The 19,533-nt window shown below is 44.8% G+C and overlaps 1 protein-coding gene across 1 annotated transcript; it reads right to left on the reverse strand.

The window, feature by feature from the left end:
- Nucleotides 1-2,369: 2,369 nt before the first annotated feature.
- On the reverse strand, nt 2,370-16,736 carry LOC137164058 (butyrophilin subfamily 1 member A1-like). The gene is made up of 12 exons (XM_067564655.1): nt 16,498-16,736; nt 15,663-15,776; nt 13,834-14,181; nt 12,652-12,933; nt 11,230-11,337; nt 10,557-10,577; nt 9,009-9,029; nt 6,920-6,956; nt 6,444-6,469; nt 4,899-4,919; nt 4,201-4,233; nt 2,370-2,884 (listed from the first exon to the last, which is right to left on the reverse strand). The coding sequence occupies exons 1-12, from the start codon at nt 16,571-16,573 to the stop codon at nt 2,370-2,372; spliced, it is 1,602 nt and encodes a 533-aa protein (XP_067420756.1). The 5' UTR covers nt 16,574-16,736.
- Between the last annotated feature and the right edge of the window lie 2,797 nt (nt 16,737-19,533).

A 19,533-nucleotide genomic window follows, 5' to 3' on the forward strand; every position in this document is an offset into this window, starting at 1 on the left:
AATAGCAAAAGAGAGGTAACACAGCACTGGTTTGGGAAACAGTGCAACCAGAGTTCATGAACTTAATGAGCCAAACCCATCCCAGAGTACGGGGCGTGTCCTTCACCTCTCCCTTCCTTCTTTCCCCAGTACTGACCGCCGTAGTTGCAATGTCCACCTCTTGGGTGTGGCTCCACCCCCTATGCCACTCCTGTCCGACACAGGCTTCACCAGGCCCCCTCTGCTGCTGTCTCCTACCACCCTCAGGCCTCACTGAGTCCCCAACCGCTGGCAGCGACCACGCCTGTCTCCCACCAACCACTGGCACCAACCGCCTGGCTCCCGCTCACTGTACCGGGCTGGCACCAACTGTGCCAGCCCCTCTGCCAACTGCTGACCAGGGTAGCACCAACTGTGCCAGCCCCTCTGCTGACCACTGACTGGGTTAGCATTAACTGTGCCACCCTCTCTGCCGACAGTACCAGCCTCCCACCAGAGTTGGCTGTCACTCACTCAGCTCTGCTAGTTGTCAGGGAAGGTTTCCCAGATCTTCTACTGGTTCAGCTCTTAGTGATTTCAGCTCATGGGTAAACCTTCTGCTGACACACAGACAATATCCCTGTTTTCAAGAAACAAAAGACTCCCAGAGAAGTCATTAATTCTACCATTTAACAATGAGAGAAAAGTCATGCCATGTAGAACAAGGAGCTTGGTCAGAACCAGTGCAATCCCTATAACAGACTGCTCCATCTTTTCCAGGCGGAAACATCTGTCTGCCACCCTTTGGAGCTCTGTTTAGTTTAGGGTGCAGATTTTATCATAGCAGACTAAGCACAGTTTTGCTAACACCTGTTCATACAATTGAAGGACACATTTCATTACCCCAGCAGTTAACACAAAAGGGGTTTGTAGCCCAAAACCAGCCCTGCTAACCATTTCCCAGTATGCTCAGCACCTAGGTGAATTATGCTAAATATTTATTTGTACTCATGCAGATACAAAGCCCATGCAAATAAAGTGCCCCCTTTCAGCTGCTGAGCAGGGAGAGTGACACTGAGACACTCAGACCTGCTTACAAACATCACAGTAAAGCCTCAGCTCACATTATAGGGACATGCGGGTATATTCCCTGTTGGTGCTGGACGTTCACAACCAAGTAGGGAAGCAAATCCCACTAATCTACCCCCAACAATTGCAGCTGGGAAATTAACAAAATAAATCAGAATTGTCTTGTACGCTTTAATGTAATGTAATTTAATGTAAATACTCGTCAGATTGAAAAGGAGCTAAGAAGTAGCTTCAATAACCCCAGCAATGGAAAAGAGACACAGATTTTGGGAACAGTTTTTTTTAATGAAACTAAAATGGCAACAAAGTCAAGGAAGTGATGTGTAATTAATGAGTTGCAGTCTTATCTTCAGTGACGTTTGATAAATCTCTCAGTCCCTTTTGTGTTCCCTTTTCTCCTCCCTTTTCTTCCACACTGTTCACTTTTACTCACCATATTTCTAGCCCACATTTCCCATCCCTGTTTATTTCTGTTTCTCTTCCACTTTCCTCTGATCCCTGCCATAGATCATTCCCCACTCACGTTCTCCATTCTCTCCCTGAGTTTATCCCTTCCCCTCTCGCTGCCTCTGACTGGTTCCCCTCTTCAGAGTGTTTTCCTCTCATTGTTTTCATGGCTATTTTACACCATTTCTCCAGGACCCTCTGTTTATTTTGTTTTACTTTATCTTTCCCTTTTCTTTCCTCTATTTGCTCTGGTTCAACCCACTCTGGCCCCAGAGGCTCCACAGCATTGCCAGCCGCAGAAGTTAAAAATCATGAGTCAGAACCAAAAGTCATTAAATTGAACCTGCAAAATATGAGGTTTGAAACCAACACAGGCTGTATCTGAGTGATCCTGTGATTTGTGAACTCTCCCTGCCCATCCCCTGCGTGTGTGTGACAATTCCTGTGGTGCCAGCCCTGCAGCGACAGAGGAAGGTGACTGTGGCCCTGCGGCAGGAGCTCTGGCTGGGAGCCCCAGTGAGATCTAACCCCACAGATTGTACAAACCCTCCCTGCCGCTGCGGAGCTTCCAGCTTCTCCCAACCCCCAAACCTCATTAATTAATGCTGGGTCCGGCCACCCCCACGTCTGCCTGTCCCCAGCCCGGCTGTTAATTCTGCCCCTGCCCAGCCCCACATCTGCCCCTCAGGGCCCCTCTGCTCCCCCTGCAGCTCCAGGGGTTCTTCACCCTCCTCCCCCTCCCATCCCTGGTGCTGCAGGGAGGGGGAAGGAGCTTCCAGGGATCATAGAGATGAAGGGCCTGGGACTGAGTAGATGGGAGTCCTTCAGGGTCATAGAGACTAGGGTGTGTGAGGCTAGAGAGGGTCTCCAGTGTCTCAGGGACACAATCTGAGCTGGGATCCCCACCCCACCCAGAGCCAGGGGCGGATTCTCCCGCCAGGGACAGAGGCCGGCGGGAAAGTGAAGATCGGGGCCTGGTCACCAGCATCGAAAAATGTCACCAGCCCCCGGTCACAGTCCAGACACACCCGGATCCTGCGGGGGACCTGGCTCAGGGGCAGGGGGGTGCGAGGGGAGGTGAGAGCCCAGAACTGATCCCCCCACCCATGCATGGCCCAGATCCCCTCCTCAGGGCTAGGGCTGATCCGTCCCTTCCTCCTCACAGACTCTCTGGCCACCCCCACAGCCCAGCGTCGCCCATCCCCCACCTCCACCACCCAGTAATGTCTCCCCGAGGTGAATCCCTCACAGCCCAGCACACAGAGCGCAGTGTCAAATCTCTCAGGGTCGTTGGGCAGATCCTGCCGTGTGTCTGCCCATTTCACACTTTTCCCATCCGCAGACAGGACAAGGTCGGGATGAGCCGTGTCTGGATCCAGAGTCACATTCGCTGGAGAGAGAGAATCAGAGCGTTAGGGGCAGAGCTCAGCCCTGGGGGAGGGTTTGATGGTGTCAGTGACAGAATCTGCCCCAGCTGGAGCGCGAATCAGGAAATCTCCTTCCTGCAGGATTTACCCGGCAGCTCTGAGATGGCAGCAAAGTGCTGGGGAGAGTCACTGCCTGGCACAGACGAGTCAGTCACAGAGTGAAAGAATCAGCTGGGCCAAGCCTGGGACTTGGAATCTTTCCTCCCCTGCTCTGACCTCTCCTCAGGGAGGGGCCTAGAGACTCTGGGGGCCCTGGCAGATTGTACAACTCAGTGAACATTGACAGAGCTCCCCTCCCCCTCCCCAACTTGAATCTCACTGTGTCCCTGCAGCCCCTGAGTTGGACTTTGGGTTGGGGCCTCCCTCCCGCTGGTATCCTGCCTGTTCTGAAATGTCAGTCCTTGGACAGCAACGGGCCAAACAGGAGCAGGATTGAACATGCCCAGAAGTGCACTGATCAGCAGCAGTTGCAACACAAAAGGGATTCACACAGGGAAAGGGCTCATAGTTGAATGAGAAAGAAGCTACGTGTGGGGGGAGCTGTGGAGTAGGTGGCTGGTGGAAAGAAAGAGAGGGCCATGCTAGTGATGGGAAACTGAAGTGATGTTCTGTTTAACAGGGACAGGAGAATTCTGCTATCATGGTAGTTGGAGAGAAGAGAAAAGAGAAAAGATCACAGGATGCAGAGCCCGTCTGTTCTCGTTTTATTCTGCTGCATCCTAGTTTAGCAGCCTGACCACAGGAGCTCCCTGGATCTGTCTATTGGAGCCAGGAGAGCCTCTGTCTGTGATCAAGGCTCTGTCCCTCTGCCTGAGACTAGAGCAAGGATCACCCACAGACACACTCCCTGCTCACCAAGTCAATATGAGGTCACTGCAGAGCTACTGGCTTCCTCCATAGAGAAGATGAAGGAAGAAAGAGCGGTATTGGAGACAGGCCATCAGAACATGGAGAGAAAACAAACCCCCCTGGGCTAGAGGTTGTGGAGCTGCATTTTGCACTGGCTCTGTGCAATGAGTGGAAGCTGCTCTCACAAATCTCTGTCGGGTGCAGAGCCCATGTAGGCAGTGGAGAGGCAGGAAGAGTAGCTGCAATATGCTACAGATCATTGTGCTGTGTTAGGACACAATCACAGCTCTGCCTCACCTCATGCTGTGCTGTGAAATGCAGGATGCTGGGGAATGAACTAACACGTCCACTGCCACATTCAAGGAAAAAGAGAAATCTTGCCTCATGGGAACTGATAAATAGACATTGATAAAATACTATCGTTAATTACCTTCTTCTATAGGTACCACGTGTCTTCTCCACCCTAAAATCAAGCACATCATTAGAGATGAGAGCTGATCTCAACAAGTATTTCATGATTCAATATTGTACAAACTATTGCAATGAGGGAAAATAAAGTTATAAGTTTTCCAGAAATATCCTGCAATATAAATCATCAGAACCTCCACTGACCTGCAGGAGTCTCTCTCTCCCAGGGTGTATATTCACTGCAGAGTTAGCCCAGGATCTTACTTGACTGCTACCCCTAAGCTGTTTATTCCTCAAGTACAAAAACCCTGACTCAAGTTTGCTGGTCCTTTAAACTGAAGCTATATCATCAATGTGACAGTGAAGGCTGAGGGAAATCAACCTCCTCTTCAGGACATCAGAAGATAGAGGATCCAATGATCCCTTCTGGTTTTACACTTTGTGACTCTATTGCTTATCAGTATTTCAAATTAGATTTTGGTGTGAAATCTATCCAGGTTTGAGTTTCCCCACATTTTTTCAGGTTACACTAACCCCCCAACCAAAGAAACAGTAATAATGAAAATCAAGCAGACAAACAAACAAAGACAGGTTAAATATTGCAATAACATTTTAAAAGTGGAATTTAAAACAGTTTCACACCAATTAAACAAACTCCCACATGAGGATCCAATTTGATACAAAAGAAATTCTTGTCAGAGGAAGGACAATGCCACTTACCAATTTCTATATCTCGTTTGCCTAAAAATTAAACAGAAATACATGTATTGTTTGTTAGGTGTGTGAGGATGTCTAGATTAGGGGTGACCATTTACAATATTATTGATATCCATATTGCTAAATGACAATAATTCGTACAAGATATGCCATGTCAGGTACCAGTGGAAAAGTCATGATTGGCTGAGATTGATAAGCACGTTTATATGTATGTCTCAGTTTTGTATTATGAGTTCTAAAGATGTCTGGTATATTTGTATTTCAAACTTGTGCTGGGTTTCTGGGTGACACCCCAGACAGGATGGCAGCAGCACTAAGGCTGTTTAATGTGAACTCACAGGTACAATGAGCCCAGTGAAAGAACCCAGGGGCTACACCAGGACATGTAAGAACGTGCCTATGGACAGGGGACTCTGAATCTTTTCCATGCCATGTGCTGTGTGGCTGTGTTTGAGTCAAGACAAAGGGACATAAAAGGCAGCTGCACCATCCCCATCTTGTCTTCATTCCTGCTTCCTACCTCTGGATCAACTCATCTACCACGTAAGCTGTGAAACAAAGGACTGAGACCCATCCAGGTACTGGAGGTATAACAGAGGGACTGTACGAGCCTGCAATTCCACAGTTCTACTCAGAATCTAATATATATGGACTTCTAAGTCATTTTTATGTATCTGATTGCTTTGGCCATTTAACATCTCTTATCATTTCTTTCCTTTTTAAATAAACCTTTAGTTTTAGTTACTGAAGGATTGGCTGGCAGCGTGGTATTTCAGGTAAGATCCAAACTTATATTGATTTGGTAATGTGCCTGACCATTTGGGGGTCAGGAGAACATTTTTGCTAAAGGGAATAGAGTTTTAATCACTTCTCTCTTTACTGGACCTAGTTGCTAATTGGGGGCCAGAGACTGAAATGCAATAAAGGAGGCTGTGTGTTTCCTGTTGTAGCTTCATGATAATCAGTGTGGGGATCAGAAGCACTGTTAATAATTGGTTGGGGAATCTAACTGCAGTGTCACACGCCAGCCTGGGAGAATCTGCTCTGCTTTTGCAGCCTGCCCTGACCTTGGAATTTGCAGGTAGCCTACCCTAGGGACAGATGAGTCACCAGGTAGTTCCCTTTTCTTATCTTTTATTTCTTTTTATCATCAGTACAACAGTAAAGACTGAGAAATTACTTCTATTCAATCTCCTTTTAAGGAGGTCAAACTAGAGGATTTGGTCATCCCTTCTAGTCTTAAACTCCACCTCTACTGCTTAACAGTTTTTCAAATAAGTTTTTGTTGTGAACTGAAATTCTTCCAGTTTCATCTTTCACCACATTTTATAAAGGTATATTAAAAAAGCAACCCCCTAAAACTGCCAAAATACTACTACTACTACTACTAGTAAAGAAAGAAAACCAACAATAAAGGTTTTCATATTGCAAATATTTTAAATGTTCAATTTTAAAACAAACACCTCCACCACAATTAAACAAACTCCCACATGAGGATCCAAATTGGTACTAAAAGTATCTTGTCAGAGGAAGGATAATGCCACTTACTTATTTCTTGATCTCGTTTGTCTAAAATTTAAAGAGAAATAAATACATATTTTTGGTAAGTGTTGATAAATGTTTTATTTCTCTTTATCATCAATAAAACAGTAAAGGTTGAGAGATTATTTCTATTCAATCTCCTCTTAAGGCGGTCAGTCTAGAGGATACGGTCATCATGTCTGGTCTTAAGCTCTGTGACTCAATGACTCAATTTCATATTAATTTTTCAAATTATTTTTTGGTGTGAAGTGAAATTCAACCAGTTTCGCCTATCCCCACATTTTATAAAGTTGCATTAAAAAACACACCCTCACACTTTACCAGAATAATAATAATAATAATTAAACAAGAAAAGAAACAAAAAAAGGTTTCATATTGCAACTATTTTAGAAGTTCAATTTAAATACAAACACCTCCACCACGTTTAAAAAAATTCCCACATGAGGATCCAAATTGGTACAAAAAATATGTTGTCAGAGGAAGGATAATGACACTTACTTATTTCTTGATCTCGTTTGTCTAAAAATTGGAGAGAAATAAATATATCTTTTTGTTAGGGGTTTCCATTTTCTTATGTTTTATTTCTCTTTATCATCGGTGTGACAATGAAGATTCAGAGATTATATCTATTCAATCTCCTCTTAAGGAAGTTAGACTAGAGGATCCGATCATCCCTTCTGGTCTTAAACTCTGTGACTCTGACTCTATTGCTCATTAGTTTTTCAAAATAGCTTGTGGTGTGAAATTCATCCAGTTTAGTGTTTCCCCACATTTTATATAGTTAAATTAAAAAAACACGCCCCACAAAGAAAGAATGATAGTAATAAAAAACAAGTAAGCAAAAAAACAACAGGTTTAATAATGCAAAATATATATATGTATACATAAATTTAAAAGGTAACAACTCCACAACTGAACAGACTCCCTGTGATGGTGTATACCATTTTAAATCCATGCTCTTTGGACTTCACGGAGACGCTGCCACTTTCCAGCCACTGATGGATGGAGTGGCCACATACATCCTACGCAGCCACCTACGTTGACGATATCATCATCTACAGTGAGAGCTGGGCCAAATATATGAAGCATGTTGCTGTGGTATTACGAGCTCTCAAAGAGGCAGGTTAGATGGCAAAGCCATGTCTGCTGGCCAACCAAAAAGTCACTTACCTAGGGTATGGGAAAGGCAGACAGCGCAGCTACAAACTTTGTTGGAAGAACTCCAATCCGGAGTGAGCTACCCTGTCCCTTCCACAAAGAAGCAAGTCCGGAGGTTTTATGGGATTAACTGGATACTATCCACTGTTTATTCCAAACTTCACTACCCTGGCTGCCCCTTTGACACACCTGGTTAAAGACACTGCACCCAAAAAGGTTCATTGGACTAAAAGCCGTGACAAGGCATTTAGTGCACTGAAAGACCCATTGACCCAGCAGCCAGGAGAATTCCAATCAGACTTCTAAAAGTCCTTTATTCTCCAAAGAGATGTGTCTGATATCAGACTCAAGAATTTGGAGGTGGAGAACACCCTGTTCTCTATTTCAGCAGGAAGTTGTTCCCACATGAGGAAGCCTAATTGATCAACGGGAAGGAGGCCCTGGAGATGAAATGAGCCATTGATGCCCTGAGCAATTATCTGTGGGGACAGCCCTTCCACCTAGTAACTGACCATGCCCCACTCCACTGGCTGAACTCAATTACACACCATAACCCAGGTAATATGCAGCGGTATCTCTCAAGGCAGCCATGTAGCTTTCAGGTGGCACATCATTCAGGCACAGAAAAGAAATATGCTGACTTCTTATCACAGGATGGAGGGGACACAAACTGGCCCCAGGACACCACAGCCCAAAGTCTGAGGGGAAGGGTGTGTGAGGGGTCATATACAAACCTACCCTTGGCCTGAAGGGTGAAAGGACAGTACTGGACCCAGGTATCCCTGACCCTCCAACCCTGCAGATCATGCTCCAACTGGAGAAAGGGGTGAAAAGGGAGTAATCCAGCTCAGAAGGAAGAGGCTGAGGAGGACAGACCTACCCGGAAGGGTCCTGACAAGAACATAAGAACGGCCATATTGGGTCAGACCATTGATCCATCTAACCCAGGATCCTGTCTTCCGACAGTGGCCAGAGAAGGCTTCCAACAACGCTGCCAGAGAAGTCTCCCCAAGGGACTGACTGTACGCTTAGCCTGGTTGGGGCTGATGGTTTGATTGCCTTTTCTTTTCCTTTTCACCTTATCTTGGACTGGAAGCTGGAGGAGAACAGCAGAGGTAGGAAGTGATGCAGGGAGGGCAACTCAGAGGACCACTTTGGGGACCAGACATTGTTGACCCTCCTCTTGGGTCAGGGCCAGGTGGAGTGGACGGGCCTGGACTCCCCTACCACTGCCTGACTCCCTGCTCCTCTGATTAAAAGAGGACCTGGATGGCAAGACCTGCCCACTGGGAGGGGGCACTAAGTGTACTAACCACTAGGTCACATAACCCAGCAACAACTCAATTACACTCCCACATGAGGATCCAATTTGATACAAAAATTTCTTATCAGAGGAAGGACAATGACACTTACCAATGTCTAGATCTCGTTTCCCTACAGAATAAACAGAAATACATATCAAAGTGTATGAGTTTTCCTTCCCTTCTGTGTTTTTTATCCTCAATACAAATGTTAAGGCAGGGTGATTATTTCTATTCAACTTCTTTTCTATTGCTTCTTCACACACCCCAAATAACATTGTGGTGTGAAGTTTATCTAATTTAGACTTACTCCAAATTTTATAAAACTAGACTCTGTCAAGGGCCACACCCCATCACAGACGGGAAAAGATGAAAACTCCTCTGGGCTCAAGTGGTATTAACCAGGCGTTGCTGCAGGGCCTGCTCCACTTGGAGGACATGATCTTGAAAGGGAGAGTTTGTCACAGGAAGGGGGTGGCAGCCAGGAGGAAGGCTGCTGGAACTCAGAGGTAGGCGATTCTTGCAACAGAGTCGCTGGTAGGAAGACAACTTGTGAACGTTTGTTATTCAAAAGGGCCCTTCAGACCAGGTCCAAGCTGACTGCAGCAGGGAGTGGGTGAAGATAAACCCTGTCCTGGGGTCCAGCTGTCCAGACTCCCTCGGCACACTCTTCAGGGATAAACACACCTCACCGAGCGTACGCAGTGATACTCAAAGAGCGCTGTCAGAACAGTCGGGTGTATTAGTTACCTGGACACAGCTGCCTAGGAAGCCCTCACATTGTCACCGAGAATGGAAGGTTAAAGCACAGACCGTTCTGGTCAGCCCAGAGCCCAGCCAAGCTGTAGTGAACCCCACTGTCCTATCTCTGTCTGTCTCTCTGTCTGTCTGACCCCTTGGTCAGACACCAGGTGAGAGCCCCGAGTCCTTCAAGCAGCCACTACCTATCCCCCACCTCACACCTCTCCAGTCCTTTGCCACTTCAGCTGGGGGATGTTGTTCAACTTCCCTGCTCAGATGTGGAGAAATCCATCTGCCTCTAGGTCCTTGGTTGCTAGGTGCTAATGTCCAGGTGACTGGATTTGCCATGGTCTTCTCAGATGCTCCATCGATATAGGAACTAAGGCCCAGACAGCCAGGCAGCACCTGCACTTATGTCTCCTAGCCTGCTCTGAGAGCAAACAGTCCTTTCCCCACTACTGGGTAACAATGCCGCATATAGGGGAAACTGAGGCACACATGTGCTTCATAAACATATTACAGAAAATTCCCACTTCAGGACACCTTCATTAACAAGACAGACCTCTACAGATTCTTGTGAAAAACTCTGAGATTGAGGTCTCATCTGCACTGAAAACTTGGCATAGCCACTTCCCTGACATGCGTGAAAAATCCACACCCCTGAGACACGTGCCTCTGCTGAGCTCATTCCCTCATTAGAAGGACTTTAGGGGAAAGGGTCTCTGGAAACACCTGAACAGACCCTAAAAGGTTCAGCCGATCACACACACACCAACCTCTTCCCTCTGCCCACCCCAACACACACACAGAAAAATAAAAATAAATAAAAAAAACAACCAAGTCTATATACAAATGTGTAAATCTCATCAAAAACTGCATCAAAAATTGTATTTGTGGAAAAAGGAAAATTGAAACTTACCAACTTGTTCAGTGAGTTTCCCTTAAAAAATACAGAAATAAACAAATTATTCTTATCTCATCCTTCCTGAGAGTTAGAACACGACATGCTCTAGTAACAAAATTCCTTGGGAGCATAGAGGGACATGTCCCATTTATTTGGAAACTGGGCAGATATTCTTCATGGATTAAGTGAACAGAGGCATGGACAGGGATGTATGAGTTATGTAAAAGTTTATATGACTTCCCCCCTACCCCCCCGACTGAAGAACAAATGTGCCATTTACTGATTTACCACAGGGCGTTTCTATAGGGCCCATCACTGTAATGTCAAGGTGCACTACACTTCATTAGCAAAAAAGAGATTTGAAGTACCCATATGGGAGCCTAGGCTTTGCAGAACCTTGTCTCAAGTGGGACCAGAGACAGACAGCTGTAACCCCCTGAGAACTGGGAAAGAGGGGGAGATGGAGGACTGAGCAGAACACAGCTGTGTCTGCTAGGATCTGATTGTCTGGTTCACTTTCTATTCTCTCTCCCAACCACCTCTGCCACCACTCTCTATCAATAAATACAAATATATTCTTCTTCATCAGTTAGGACAGATTCATTTCATGTTCAATTCCTAAATTGCCCTTATTCATTTATTAGAATAAAACCTTCATGTCCAGTGTATTTCTCCCTCTGATAGTTACCTTTCGTTTTAAAGTGATAAATAACGAGGCCAATCAAACAAACAAACAAAACCATGAGGATCAAACTCAGAGCCACCAACCAGGGATTCACCCTCGGGAAAAAGGGATCTGAAAAACAAAACACCCAGGACTTGCCTTAATTTGGAAGTGGTGACTAAAAACAGATGTTTTTATTTCATACAAATACATAGATAGTGCCCAGCAGGATAGTGAAAGAATGGCCATATGTGTACTACACAAAAGACTAGAAACTGATCTTAAAAATGGCTCCAACCAACACAGCTTTAACACTGATTTATCCTTGAAAAACAGGCCTGGTTTGATTCATTTCTATTCAGACAACCGTAGACTTCAGGGCCAAATTATCTGCTCAAAAAACCCCATTAACGTCAATAGACCTACACCAGCAAATAATGTGTCTCTTAGTGTTCAGCAACATTCAGAAATTGTCAATTAATTAAAATATTTTTGAAAAATCCCCTATTACCTTCAAATATTTGGAGAAATCACAATCACAATTCCTAAAGATATTGGTGCAGCAAACTAAGTAATTTTCATTTGCTGGTCTTGTGTTCACAGTGATTCAGTCACAGACTCATAGACTTTAAGGTCAGAAGGGACCAATATGATCATCTACTCTGACTCCTGCACAACACAGACCACAGAACCTCACCCACCCTCTCCTGTAATAGACCCCTAACCTATGACTGACTTATTGAAGTCTCAGATCATGGGTTAAAGACTCCATGATGGATATGACCAGGATGGACTTTTCAAATGTGCCTGAGACCTTCTCTGGAACTGATTAACTTAATAGTTAATACGTGCAATTTTTTTGTGTAGACCAGGGTAAATTGAGTCCCCCTGTGGATCTGGACCAGAGTGACTTAAGGAGCAAAAGTCCAATTGAACGTCAGTAGAAACAACATCACATGACTTAGGTAACATTATGCACAACAATGAATGAAGAATGAGTTGGTGCAGCAAGATCACAAAAAAGCCACAGTACAAAATTTACCACATTTAAATAAATCATTAATATGAATTTAAGGTTGCAGGAACATATTGTGTCAGTGAACTGAGTGAAAGTTTCACCTAAAAACTGGTGGAAGTTTTGTGTGAATGTGTGTGTGTGAGTGTGTGTGTGTGTGTCTGTGTGTGTGAACGTGCACTAGAATATCAGGAAAGTCAAACTTAATATTAAATGTACATGAAATGCAAAACGTTCATAGCCTTAATACTCACAATTAAGGGAATCAGGCTGCCTAAACTGTGATCCTGTAGAGATACCAGCCTCCCATCTTCTTTCTTTGTACGTGGATTATGAAATACCCAGCACAGATGTTTCAGTTCTTTTCTTCCTGTGTCATGTTTTATTTCTAGTGATGGTGAGTTCAGGGTGGGATTTGAATGGTAACTGACCTGCTATATAAACTGCCGATTCCTTTTCTTGATTGAGAACGGTGTTTCTGATGCAACAGGACAAGTTTTGGTTTGACTGTTCTTTTACAACGATAGCAGTTTCTGTGTCAAACAGGTTGTTATTCCCTTGGGATTTTGTTTCAGAGAGTGATGGTAAATGTCGCCCATTGAGATCTTCCCACAGCACCTCAGGCTCTGGGTACCAACCAGCTGATCGACAAACCACCCGGATCCCTCCATCCTGGTGACCCTCAACAGAGATGAGAGGAGCAGAGCCTAGAGCTATGGGGGAAATACAAAAATGTGTTCATTACATTATTTCATTTATAAGGCATAAGGGAGGAGGGACAGTTTGTGGATCCGTTCCTCACACCAGAAAACACTGATTCATGTGGGTAGGCAGCTGAAGGTTAAATGGATACTGGAATCTCTGAAATCCCAATGCTCATGGACACACAAAAAATGTGAAGAAATATTTAAAGTAATAGCACTGACTCAGTGAGAAACATTGTCCTCTCAATACTGGAGCAACTGAGTGCTTATCACCTTTGGAGATATGTCCCCTTCATTTTGATACCCGAATGGGACATGAACCTTTTGAAAATCTGACAGTAAGTGCATTGGATAGATATATTTATTGTAAAAAAAAATCTAATTGGCTTCATGGTTACAGTGTCAAAGCAGCAAGGGAGAAAGATCCGTCTTGTCCAAGCGTGGTAAATACATAACTCCCAACCACCACCATCACCGTTATACAGTTTCAACAAATAAGAAGGCTGCATCTGATTTTAACTACACTCCTAAGTAACAACCAGTAGTGAACCGATCAGGCAGCCATAAAAGTCTGGCAATCGCACCTTAGCCACACATCCTAGAAATGACTGCAGAGCAACTGGAACGCCATGTTTGTCCACAATTCCTTTCCCCCATTAACTAAAGACCCTTTTTTAAGTCAATCAAGATTTGGACAAGGAAGTGCCTCGGCCATCCTGAAAATCTTTTTAATAACATGTCGGGAAAGTTGTCAGCATATTTCTCGTAGTATGAAAGTGGCTGTTTGCTGAAATTTAGATACACTGTGTTATTGTAAAATATTTCATAAGCAGGGAGTCACGGTTGTTGTAACATGAAAGAATAAAGCCCAAGGACCACACAAAACTAAAACAGACACAAGTCACTGACCTGTTACCCGCAGTTCCAATATGGTTTCTTCATAAAAAGTGTCATCTTTAACAAAACAGTGGTATTGTCCTTCATCAGAGAGTCTGATACTGAGAATCCTCAAGGGAACGTTTCCATCGGTGAGTCCAGCTTTTGAAAGCTCTGTCCTTCCTCGATACTCTGGCATCTGCCCTTCATCCTGATCCTTCCCATCGTGATACAGGTGCACAAAGGAGAAAAACTGAGACCGGAACCATCTCACCTCCATGTTTGCAGCGCTCATCCTGGGGGACAGGTGACAGGGCAACACAGTGTCCTGACCCAGGATGGCAGTGACAGGGTCACGGGGTCCAATCACTGTGAACTCCACTGGAAAATGAATCAGGAAAAAAATAAAATAAGCTCAGAGGAAGGTGGTTATAGGATAGGAAGGACACATCCAACAGGTTCCATTTGGTACAAACTTTCCAAAAAGTTCAGGCAGAGGCAGACACCGGCATGGAAAATTTCAGCCTGAATGTTTCCAGGAGAGCAGTGCTCATGTGCAGGGGGTGGGGCTGTGCTATAAGAACACTCAGCCGCAGTGCATGGCCCAGACACACAGCACTGAGAGGGGGCGTGGAGCTGATAACAGACAAGCTTGGTGCATGGCAGAGGCACAGAGCACTGGAGCGAGTGGGGAGCTGGGAATAGGTAGGTTCAGTGCATGGCACAGGTGCTGACACGGGGTGGGAAGCTGAAGAGGGGTGCGTTCAGTCCATGGCACAGTCACACAACAGAGAAACTGAGGCAGAGAACTGGGAATGGACGTGCTCGGTGTGTGGTTGAGACACACTTCCTATTCAACAGCCTGTTTTCCTAAGTGCTCTGGAATTCACATGAAATTTGCTGGGCCTCAACAGGACTAATGGTGGGGTAGGTGGGCCTTATCTGGTGTTCTTTCACCATGGTGCTCCTGAGACAGAGCCCTATTGCTACAGCCAATTCTTGGACTATTATGGGTCAATACGTCATATGATCAAGAGACCAAATAACCACACTTAACCAAGTGTGTTGCCTAAAGACAAACAGTTCACTATGCAAAGGAGATGTACATACCCTCCTTCCGAGAGGCAATTATTATCAGGCAGTGTGCTTACCGTACACAGAGGGTGTGCTTCAGAAATACACACCCCAAAACCACTTATATTTATATCATGACAAGGGGAAAAGCACTTTATACTTTACCTATGATCTAAGCCACCACTTCCATAACACGTTCTTCACATTCCTGATCTGTGTTTTGGACACCACATTCCAAATCAGGGGGTGTAGAGATACCTCCATTTAATGTATATTATAGGACTACTGTGCACATAGTACCTAATAATATGGTGTATACTACACCTCACGTGGATGTATTCGCTAACAGGCCCAATTAAAATGTCACATGATATCAATATATTCTGGGTCTTCTTCTGTTTTGTGCACATGTGAGTCTCAGACGATGGCTCTGATCTTTTTTACATCTGAAACTCACTAATTTAATGTATTGATTTTTTAATGATTGTTTATTATTATTATTAAACTCCTCAATACGTGTCCATCTAATGCTTTGTTAATCCTTGACAGTCTTTTAAAAATACTTGTGTGAATAAAGAGACCTTTACACTGCCCCAGAAACAAATAAAATAACCCAGCAGCAACACAATCAGAGCCAAAATTGAATAATGAAGGTGCTGATCTTGCTTTTTGGGTAAGTTTACACACTGTGAGTTGTTCCACTGACTTTGAGTTAAGCATGTTGTTAAGACACTTCAGGGGCCTAAATAAATCCTCTAAGAAACAGCAGACACAGTGCGGATTCTTACCTGATTCCATCTTGTGAATGTAAAAAGTAAGGAAGAAAATAAAACCAGGGAGCGGGGAGCTGGCTCTGGAGCCATGACAGAAAAAGAGAAGCTTCATCTTCACTGTATCTTGATCTAGATAACAGGAAGAAGGAGGGAAAAAAACCTTAACATAGTGAGCATATCCCTCATTAACATTAAATCATTAAAGTCAAACATTAAAGAGGACATGTTAAATAAAAAATAAGTAAATACGTTATTAAGTGAACTTTTCACTTTATGGAGTTAGAACAGCCATTCAATTAAAGTTGAAAATATATTTCCTTTATGAGTATGATTTTGTCCCATCCCTAAGAAAAAAAAAAAGCAAAAGAGAGATTCTTGATTTTTCTTTTTACCCATTTCTCTGCTTTCAACATATCGCAGGCAAGTGATTCAGTCCCATAACCAGATCTATTAAATAACAGGGAATACAGAGAAAGATGCTCCACCATAAAGTTGGATTTGCATGAGTTTATAACTTACTTTACAAAACAGAAACATATTGAATCTCCCTTTGAATGCATTGAGAGCAGGATCAGGTCCAGTTTTCTTGAATAAAATATAAGAGGAAAGAAATAAATTCTTAAATCAAATAACCAATATAATTTCATGTTAAATTACAGTGAAAGGAGAGCCAAAATCAGATCATGTATCATTGGAATATAAAGTTCAAACAAAGTTTATACTCAGAGTAAGACACATTTATTTTGGGATTATTGGCTCATTTTGCAGTTAATAATTCACCCAAGGAATAAATGATTTCTAGGGGTTATAAAACAATAACGGAGATGACAATCCAGTGACAGAAGCTCACCTACCCGATCCTGGAAATAAGCTTTGGAACAGTTCTGAGATCTCCCTGGTGTTTCCAGGTTTTCTAAAATCCTCATCCATTCTCCTCTCCTTAGTTTACATTGTCAGTGACTATTTCAGTTTTGAGGCTGCAAAATTAATTCTTAATAAAAAATTATAGAGACAAAGAGCTGAATTTCAGTCCTTGCTTCCTCTTTCTGTCGAAATGGTCTTTATTCTTTGTCGGACACTAAAGAGAAATGTGTCTCTCTCGCTGCCTGCACCAAGATAGGAAGCGAAAGTAGAGAAGTGACAGGAAAGAGGCGGGGCTGTCAGTGCCAGTCACATCCTCCTGATGCTTTGGGGAGAAGGATCCTCTCTCCAAGAAGCCCTCCTAGGGTGTTTGATGGCAGCAGACTCAGCTTTCCAAGTGTCCCAATCTGGCTGAAGGCGAGAACTGCTAAACACTGTCACAATAATCATTATATTTTTCGTCTCGTGCTCCGAATGGAAACTCCCCTTTTCATTACTTAAGTAATAAGCAACCGTTATCCTGCTAAACTGGAGTTTACGGTGAAGCCTGTGTCTTTATTGCTGTAAGATCTGAAGGTGAAAGCCCAGCCCATCTCTGTTCGCAGATCAGAGTCTAACCAGGATCAAACAGTGTTAGTTGATTCCCAGTTCTGATCGGTCAGTGGACATGGAGATCTCCTGGTCTAAGTCATCACCACAGGTTCCTGAATCCCTGAGTCAAACTCTCCAGGTTCCTCCTGTGAGCAGTGCATTGATGAGATCAGACCAAGACAATCCCAGTGTGATGGTTTCAGAGGTCCATGTAACGGTCTGCCATGACCTGAGCAAGACATGAAACAGCAGGGAAGTCCTGGCTGCATGGATATAGTTAACAGAGAGCGAAGGTGGGGGAGGTCATCTCTTTTACTGGACTTACTTCTGTTGGGGAGAGAAACAAGCTTTCCATCCACAGGGAGCTCTTCGAATGGACCATTCAAGGCCTTTTAACACCACTGCCGTCATAGAACAAAAAGAGGGTTAGTGGGCTACGGCTTGTTGTAATGAGCCATAAATCCCATGTGCCTGTTTAGTCCTGGCTTTTTAGTGTCTAGCAGGCTAGATTTACAAAATGCTCCTGCCGGGGCAGAGTTTCCAGCTTGTCCCCGAAGCCCCAAACCGTATTTAAGTAATTCTGCTCCCTGCCCAGCCCCTACATCTGCCCCTGAGAGCCATGTCAGCCTGAGATCTGTGTGTTTGTGCTCTGCCCCCTGAGTGCCCCATCCCAGCGCTGAGCCAAACCAGCCTGCCTGGTGCTGCTGGGCAGGAGTCCAGCCAGCCGGGCCGCACAGAGAACTGACCCAGCCCAGCTGGGACTCTGGCACCAGCCTGGCTGGGGGCTTATCAGCCTGGTCCCACACCACCTTCCTGTGCTTCTGATTCCTTCCCCACACAGCACTTCCCGCCAGCCTGTGCCAGGGAAGGACTTGGGTACACAGCTGGATGGCACTGGGGGTGTGGTCAATGTCGCAGGATTTAGGACAATCTGAGATATTTTTAACTAACTTGAGAAAAAACAAAAGGGGGAAGTTTGTTTCCGTATGAACTTCCTGCCTTTCACCATCAAACCCCCAGCTCCCAACACACACAAACCTCGTCCCCCTCTCCCTCCCACGTCACTGAGGGAGACTTTCCCTGTAGGAACTGATGGATGCCAATTAAGCAGGAATGGTTTCTGTTTGTAATGAATTTTCCACTTGGTATATTTAACGTAAGGAAAAATATTTGTCATTGTTTGTTTGGACCATTTCCCTTTATGGCTGTGTTGTGTTGTTCTGGGGATGGGGGTGAGGTTCTCGTTTCCCTTCTCAGGGGCGCTGCCCTTTGTGGTATACTTGGCTTGAGAGGTGCTGCTGATGGGTAACTTGAGCAACTGATTGGACTGAAACTGAGTGCAGCAGGGGAGGTAGCTCTGGATGTGCGTTTCCCCTCTAGCTACCTTAGGTTCTTTTATGGCCTCCAGGATCACAAGAGCTAAGTGATACATAAATCTTCAGTGTATTTATCCTCACACCGGCCGTGTGAAATAGGGAAACATTCTCACCCCTTTTCACAGATGGGGCTGAGGTCCAGAGAAAAGAAGTGATTTGCCTGAGGCCACAAAGTAAGTCTCACAAAACAGAGAATATAACCTGGGTCACCAGTCTCAGGTTCACCCCATGACCACTGGACAATCCTTCCTCTGAAGTTCCAGCTCCTCTTTATGCAGTTCTAGCCCTTGTGCTTGACTTAGTGTATGTAGCTGTGTTGGGGAAGAGGTGACATTCAATGCACTGTAAACTTGCTGGGACAGATCTCAGCAGCACTGTGGAGCAATGAAACTTTACACCAGCTGAGGATCTGCCCAGAACTGTCTTACCAGCCATAAATAAATAAAAGGTAGTCCAGGGGACTTTAAATTTCGGATCCTTCCAGCACAATCATTCAAGAAAATAGAGTCTCAGCCCATATGAAATTCTGCTGAGGAAGTCATGCAGACACTGCTTTCAATTTCACATTTAAGAAGAAAAATTCCCATCCTGCAGCCAGAATGAGGAAGACGCTTGTGGGTGGTTGTCAGCTGGTCCGGATCTCGTGCTCAAGGCGAGTGAGGGCAGGAGAGACTAAAGATTCCCACCATCAAACTATGCCATAGGTCCATGGTTAAAATCCTTTCTCCCCCTAGGTCAAAGAGGGGGACATTGAACCTGGATCCTCCCCATCCCAGGCAAGTGGGCTACAAGCGGCTAGCAACCCCAAACCCATCCCCATGCTGTTTGCAGTGCAGCAGGTGCCTAACTCATTCCCACAAGAAACGACTCCGGCGGTGGATTGACATGCAGAGTAGGCGCTCGGCCCCCAACCCAGATTTAGGGCATGTCCCTCTCATTGGCATAATAAAACCACCACCATGAGCAGCAGCAGCTACGTCAGCGGGAGCAGCTCTCATGCCGCCATAACACTGTACACAACGACGCTTCTCTGGGTGTAACTTACGTTGCTCGGAGGG

This window comes from Emydura macquarii, unplaced genomic scaffold (genome assembly GCF_026122565.2).
Source record: "Emydura macquarii macquarii isolate MOO-44397 ecotype Brisbane River unplaced genomic scaffold, CSIRO-AGI_Emac_v2 contig_2673, whole genome shotgun sequence".
NCBI lineage: Eukaryota > Metazoa > Chordata > Testudines > Chelidae > Emydura > Emydura macquarii.

Excerpts from the sequence above, each read along its gene's own strand:
- LOC137164058 (XM_067564655.1), bottom strand. The coding sequence starts at position 16,573 with ATGAGGATTTTAGAAAACCTGGAAACACCAGGGAGATCTCAGAACTGT. Across the intron at positions 4,234-4,898 it reads CAAACGAGATATAGAAATTG|GGTGGAGAAGACACGTGGTA; the intron begins GTAAGTGGCATT and ends GCTTGATTTTAG. Across the intron at positions 2,885-4,200 it reads CGTGGTACCTATAGAAGAAG|CGAATGTGACTCTGGATCCA; the intron begins GTAATTAACGAT and ends CTCTCTCTCCAG.